Here is a 7,101-nt window from a genome sequence, read left to right on the forward strand (position 1 = left end):
AACACTCTTTCAACAGTTGCAGTAGCAACTGGAAGAAGTAAGGCTAGCTCAATCATCCGATAAACCAAAGGAAACACACGGTTCTTCATTGTTTCAATCATTTTCTTTGCAAGAGCTCCCAAATCTGAAATGTCTTCAAACCGTTCATCTGATCTGACGTCATTAATATATGTTTCAAGCTCTTGTTCAACCAACATACGCTCATTCCAAGAAAAATCATCCTCTTAAAAATGAGCCAGGCGCACTAACTTCTGTACATCAAATCTAGAGAACGAGTTTCTAGGATCAAGACATGACATATAAATCAACAAATCTGTAGTTGTTTCAGAGAAACGACTATCCATCTCCTGTAAAATAATATCGATAACCTACAATTTAAAAATCAAACAACAAAAGTAAAAATTAATAAATATGTTAATGTTTAAAAGAATTTAATTGACGGTAAACAAAAAAAGAATTATGAAGTTACCTCACAAAAGATTTCAACATGGTAGTAGTGATAAAAATTAACATTTTTTCCATCTCTCTTCAAACGACTACGGTTGTTGATGTTATCTGTCATATTAATTATTTCAATGGAATGAGTGTTACAAAACTTCTTCACATCCTCAAGTAAAATATCCCATCCAGAATCTCTCAACTTTTGCAATTTGCATTTCACATTATTGATCAAACGCATCGCATTCACAATATTTTGATCTTTCTCTTGTAGAACGGTTGACAAATGATTTGTGATTGCCAATATACGTTTTATTAATAGTAGAATAAACACAAATTCATACCTCTCCATTCTTTCAACCAAAGTTCTACTTAAACCCTTAGAAGAACGATCACCATCATCAATCAAATTTTGAAGAACCTCTATAACAGATGGCCACATTTGTTCAATACGACATAAAGTTGAATGATGAGACCCCCATCGTGTATCTCCAGGTCTAGCTAGACTAGTTTCTTGGTTTAGTCCTCTACCAGAACTAATCTCTCCTCTTTCAAGAAGTTTAACTTTTCTATCATGTTCAAGTTGTCGAAGTTTGTCGGCCCTTTTGCAAGATGATGCAGATGTGTTCACAATCGAACCAACAATCCACATGAAATCACAAACCTATTGATTTGCTTGAGCAACGGCTACAACCACTAGCTGGAGTTGATGAGCAAAACAATGAACATATAATGCATACGGATTTTCTTTCATTATCAGTGACTTTAAGCCATTAAATTCTCCAGACATATTTGAAGCACCATCATATCCTTGACCCCTCAATCTCGCCACTGATAAACCATACTTAGCAAATAAAGAGTCGATTGCCTCCTTCAAACAAGCAGTTGTAGTTGTTGCAACATGAACTACAGCCATAAATCGTTCAATCACCTCTCCATGCTTGTTCACATATCTAATAACAACTGCCATTTGCTCTTTCACTGAACAGTCACGAGCCTCATCAAGTAGTAAAGTGAACCATCTATCTCCAAGATCAGCTAGAATAGCATTTGTGGTCTCAACTGCACAAGCATTCACCAATTGCTTTTGAATTTTTGGGGCAATCATTTGATTATTTCCAGGTGCATTCATTCCAACAACTGCCGCAACTTCTGGACACTCTAAACTATACCATTTGAGCAATTCTAAAAAATTTCCTCTATTGGATGATGTCGAAGACTCATCATGTCCCCGAAAAGGTAATCCTTGTAACAACAAAAATCGAATTACTTTTAAAATGGAAGTCAAGCGTTTGCGATAAGCAACTTCAAGCTCATGTTTCCCCGATGAAAATGAATACTCCACACTTTGTCTTTGATTCTTGAAACCCTCAAACTGTATCCTTGCCTCATTGTGCGCACTACCAACTCCACCTACATGCTCATTGAATTTTTCAATTGCTTTTTTCCAATTTATGAAACCAGATCTCGTAAACACATCATCTCCTCCAAACCCTATATTACTAGGTCTAAAAAGATAACACCAGAAACAAAAGGCTGCATCCTTTGAAACACTATACTCCAACCAATCACGGTCTTTAAACCAAACCTCTCTGAAACATCTATTATCTTTACCCATTTTTTTTCTTGGAAAATTATGGCCTCGAGGTTGACAAGGGCCTATAGCAACATATTCTTTTCGAATACGATCTCTAGCACCAACATCATACTCTTCAATCAATTTTCGTAAACCAGGATCAGCAACAATTTCTACTTCACTACTCAGATTTTCAATATTTTCAAATAAAATTTGTGGAGGAGGAGGTGGTGGTGGTTGTGGTGCAGGAGTAGACTCTTCATCCGGAACACTAGACGATTCAATTGAACTCCTAGGTCTCTTTGCAAAATATCTCAACATTTTCTACAAATAATAATGTATGGGAAAAAATTATCAACATAAAATAATGTGAACCATTTAACAAGAGAGGTGATAAAAAGCAACTAAATATTTAAACAATTAAAATTTTAAATTATTAATTGTATCATACATGGTAATCAAGAAATAATCAAATAATTATTAAAAAAATAAAATAAAATTCAGGTATAAAATAAAATAAAATCCACTTACCTGAAGGCTGAACCGCTGAAGACTTCACCTTTGAGCTTTGGCGCTTTGCGGCTTTGATCGGAACTCAGAAGAGAGGAAAAAAAAACCTTTGGCGTAGGACTTTCCGGCTTTGCCGTTTTGGTTGGTGCTCGGCAGCGAGAAGAAACAAAGGGCAAGACCAAGATCACAAGGTTAAAGTGGAATGGAAAATAAAAATATGAAGAGATAAAGGGTGAGCGGCGGCGGAAACAAAACAAACAGAGGAGGAGAGATAAAAAAAATTAAATAAATATAAAAATAAACTTTTATATAAATTATATATGGAATGGAAATATGACAAAGTGGACACGTGAATACGTGATTGTGTCAAACTGGACACGTGGTCCACAATTAATCAAGTGAACTGTTCTTCTTCGTCTCTTCGTTTTCCTCGTCTCCTGCTGGCCTGCTTTGATTGCAATTTTTTCTACGCCACGGTGAAGCACTCCGATTTTTTTTTTTTTTGGTCTGCCGGCAAGGGGGGGCGACCGCCGACGCCGCCCCCCCGGTACATCCGCCCCTGCGTTCGGCGAAGCTATTTGCCATCCTTTAATTATTTCTGCTTCCTGCATTACAAGGACATAGGCGACCAAAACATATATAAAATTACATCAGCGCACCTCTCACCCAGCTCATTACGGCTGGAGATGATTTGCGCTTCATGGTTGATCCAAGTCCCAATCCATCTTCATCCGCTCGGCGGTGCTCCCCCTTGAATGCCGGTTGGATCATTGTGTTGGGGGAGGCGTCCGGTCGGGGATCATTGCCTCCGCTCAGGGATAATTGATTCCGCTCGGCCACCTGATGCTGACGTTGTTTGTTGCTTCAGCCGCTCGGCTTGCGCATTCTCTCTCTGTTGCTCCACGAGCTTAGCTGCTCTTGCCTTGATAAGAGCGTCGAGTTCCTTCGTGGAGAGCATCACCGTGGGCGGTCGTCCAGCCTCGTCCATTGCTTCCGTTCGGATGCAGGTGCGTTCCCACAGACGGCGCCAAATTGATCCTGTCCGAATCGCTGAGTCAACGGACGCTGGGCATGTGGTGCTCTTCTTGTAGCTGACGTAGATCTTCGGCCGGTCGGACGGTGCTTCGGTGAACCTACAAAGAAGTCGGGCCGGGAAGGGGTTCCCGGCGACGACCCTCCGACGCTCAAGTCAGGCAAGTGGACAACAAAGAAGTGGCTCCAAATCTCCGAGAATGCGTACCTCCGGCGAAGGGTGAGGACCCTTTATATAGAGCTGTGAAGAGGCTCGGGCACACATACCGAGCTGCATACATGTCCTCCGATGATCGGCGAGTATAATGGGACAACCGACCCAGATGATCATCTGGGTAAGTTTGATAACACGGCAATCCTCCATCAATACACAGATGGAGTAAAGTGCCGAGTTTTTCTTACCACTCTCTCGGGATCGGCTCAACGGTGGTTCCGGAGGGTCACCGCCGGGAACCCCTGCCCGACCCGACTTCTGTGCAGGATCGCCGGAGCTTCGGAGGCCTGCGTCATCGGCTAGGAGAGCGCCACGTGCCCAGCGTCCTTTGGTTCGGCGATTCGGACAGGATCAATTTGGCGCCGCCTGTTTGCAAAATGATGGAGGAAAGCCGTTCGGAAGTCCTTGAAGCTTGTGATGGATCCGTCCGGCAACCTCCGGAACCACCGTTGAGCTGATCCCGAGAGAGTGGTAAGAAAAACTCGGCACTTTACTCCATCTGTATATCGATGGAGGGTTGCCGTGTTATCAAACTTACCCAGATGATCATCTGGGTCAGTTGTCCCATTATACTCGCCGATCGTCGGAGGCACGTAATGCTTGGGCAGAGGGTCTCGCAAAATAGCCTCTGAAAATTGGCGATTGATCCGCTCGGGCAATGCGTCCGCTCGAGGGGCTTTCCCCTTCCTGTCATCTCGTCTAGGCATTTCATCCGAAGAAGATCCCCTATCTCGGAGGCCTGCGTCATCGGCTAGGAGAGCGCCACGTGGCCAGCGTCCTTTGGTTCGGCGATTCGGACAGGATCAATAATTATAAACGGGTTCGCGGGTTATAATTGGGTCATTTCAGGTTGACCCAAACCCGACCTATTTATTAATTGAGTCAATTGGGTCGACCCGATTTCGACCCGAACTCGAAACTACCCAACCCTAACCTGATTTTTTCGTGTTCGGTTCGGGTCGTGTTTTTGTGTCGGGTCAAAAATTGCCACCCCTACCTAAGACTAGACATTCTACCTGCCCACAACTTGTATAAGATTTTTGTTACTGCCTTACTAGGAATTTTGTTGAGTAGGTAAACTGCAGTCTTAAGTGCTTCACCCCATAAAGACTCTGGTAGGGAAGAAAATGTAATCATACTTCTCACCATGTCCTTGAGGGTTCAGTTTCGTCGCTCTGCTATACCATTTTGCTGAGTGTCCTAGGCATGGTGTATTACGCCATGATACCGCACTCAGTAAGGTAATCTACAAATAGCCCAGAACGTTGTTTGCCTGATCCGTCAGATCTACCATAGTATTCACCATCACGGTCTGATCTTACAACCTTAATCTTCTTACCAAGTTAATTTTCAACTTTGGCTTGGAAGGTTTTGAACATGTCTAGGAATTACGATTTCTCATGAATAAGGTACAAGTATTTGTATCGGGAATAATCATCTATAAAGCTTATAAAGTATGATTGACCATTCCAAGAAGCCTTAGGGAGTGATCCACATATATCCATATGTATAAGCTCTAAGACTCCATTACTCCGCTTTGAACCCTTATTACTTTTGTTAGTTGTTTTTCCCTTGATACACTCAATGCAAATTCCAAAATATGACATATCAAGAGAATTGAGAATTCCTAGCGACATTAACCTTTCTAGGTGTTGTTTAGAGATATGCCCTAAACGCCTATGTCACAACATGGATGATTTCTCATTTGTCATACCATGCTTCACACCTATACTATGCATTACAAAATTATCCATATGAGTTTTAGTGTCTAATCTATATAGCTTGTCAATCAAGGAACTAGTACCGAACAAGATAGAATTTTGAAAAATACTAAAATTTTCATTTCCAAATGAACAAGTGTATCCGGATTTGTCCAAACATGAAATAGAAATTAAGTTCCATTTAAAAAACGAAACTACAAAAGTATTTTCTAAATTCAAAAGTACATTGTTCCCCAAACAAACTCTAAAGATACCTATTGCCTCTACTTTTGTCTTCTTGCCTATTCCGGTATAGATGAATCTTTCAACATCAATTAGCATTCGGCTGGTGAGGCAACCCTGCATATTTACACTTATGTGAGTAGTTGTACTAGTATCTATTCATCAAGTGTTATTAGGTACAGTAGCTAGGTTGACTTCTAAATTAACAAAATTGAGAAGTATACCTTTCTTAGCACGTCAGTTGGTATATCTAGGGCAATCCTTCTTCAAATGATCTTTCTTTTTACAAAAGAAACAAGTTGGGTCTGAATCTTATTGCTTTTGCACTTTATGCCTTGAAGCCCCAGTCACTATAAGTTGTTTATCCTTACTTTTACCATTATCCTTCTTTTTCTTATTTGAATATTGAGATGAGGATGTATAGTGAGCACTTTAAGATGTGTCACCTCTTAATCTCTCTTCTTCCTATACACACTGAGCTATAAGCTCATTAGTGTTCATTTCTTCTTTTGAGTATTATAACTAATCTTAAAAGGAGTGAACTGTGTAGCTAGAGAAATCAAGATGAGGTTCACAAGGACATTTTCAGACATGTCTAACTTTAATGCCTTAAGCCTTGTAACTAGGTTAGACATCTCCATGATGTACTCCCTAATGTTACCCCCTTCCCTGTGTACTGCATGGACACTAACTTCGTGAGAAGTGTAATAATCTCGACCTTTTCGTTTGAGGCAAATCAGTCCGCTAATTCCTTAAGGAAGGTTTTAGCATCCTCCTTCTCAGTTATCGAACCCCTTAATGATTTTAGTATTGACATTCTCATAATCATCAGACTCATGTGATTAGATCGTTCCCACTTGTCAAAGTTCACCTTTTGATCTGCAGTCGAATCATCAGTTAAAAGTGCAGGGTGATCATACCTAAAGGCATAGTTCAGATCCATGCAACCCAATAGTATTGTAATATGCTCTTTCCATTGTCCAAAATTTGTGCCAACTAATCACGAGGATGTTGTTCAAATTAGCATACATTAAGAGTACTACATAAACAAAAGCAAAGAATATAGCTCAATTTAGCAAATAAGACATGTATTGTTGGAACCCTAAGGTTGTTTTGATGTAATCAACCAAGTTAAGTTAGGTCCTGTGGTGTTTTAATCTTGTGTTTAAGTGTGCAAGAGCTTAGGAACACAAGAAGTCGAGCAAAAGACGCAGCTAGCGAGAAGGACGGCACGGGAGAGAGCCGACGGGCTTAGTGCGTCTGAGGGACGAGGTGTTGCGGAAGAGTACGCGGGCGAACGAGAAGGAAGCGCCCGGTGTTTTCGAGGGACGAGAAGTCGGAGTGGAAGGTTGCTCGAGAAGGCCGAAATTGAGTTCGGGTGAGCCTTA

General features: G+C 41.1%; 1 protein-coding gene across 1 annotated transcript; it reads right to left on the bottom strand.

Annotated features, from left to right (window-relative positions):
• Positions 1–1,102: 1,102 nt before the first annotated feature.
• Positions 1,103–1,570, bottom strand: LOC122010628 (zinc finger MYM-type protein 1-like). Its single transcript, XM_042567142.1, has one exon. It carries the CDS (start codon positions 1,568–1,570, stop codon positions 1,103–1,105), a length of 468 nt encoding a protein of 155 aa, XP_042423076.1.
• Between the last annotated feature and the right edge of the window lie 5,531 nt (positions 1,571–7,101).

The sequence above is a fragment of the Zingiber officinale genome, chromosome 8A, assembly GCF_018446385.1.
Source record: "Zingiber officinale cultivar Zhangliang chromosome 8A, Zo_v1.1, whole genome shotgun sequence".
Lineage (NCBI taxonomy): Eukaryota > Viridiplantae > Streptophyta > Magnoliopsida > Zingiberales > Zingiberaceae > Zingiber > Zingiber officinale.

What these genes read in the sequence shown, in the direction of transcription:
- LOC122010628 (XM_042567142.1), bottom strand. Translation starts at nt 1,570, where the DNA reads ATGAATGCACCTGGAAATAATCAAATGATTGCCCCAAAAATTCAAAAG.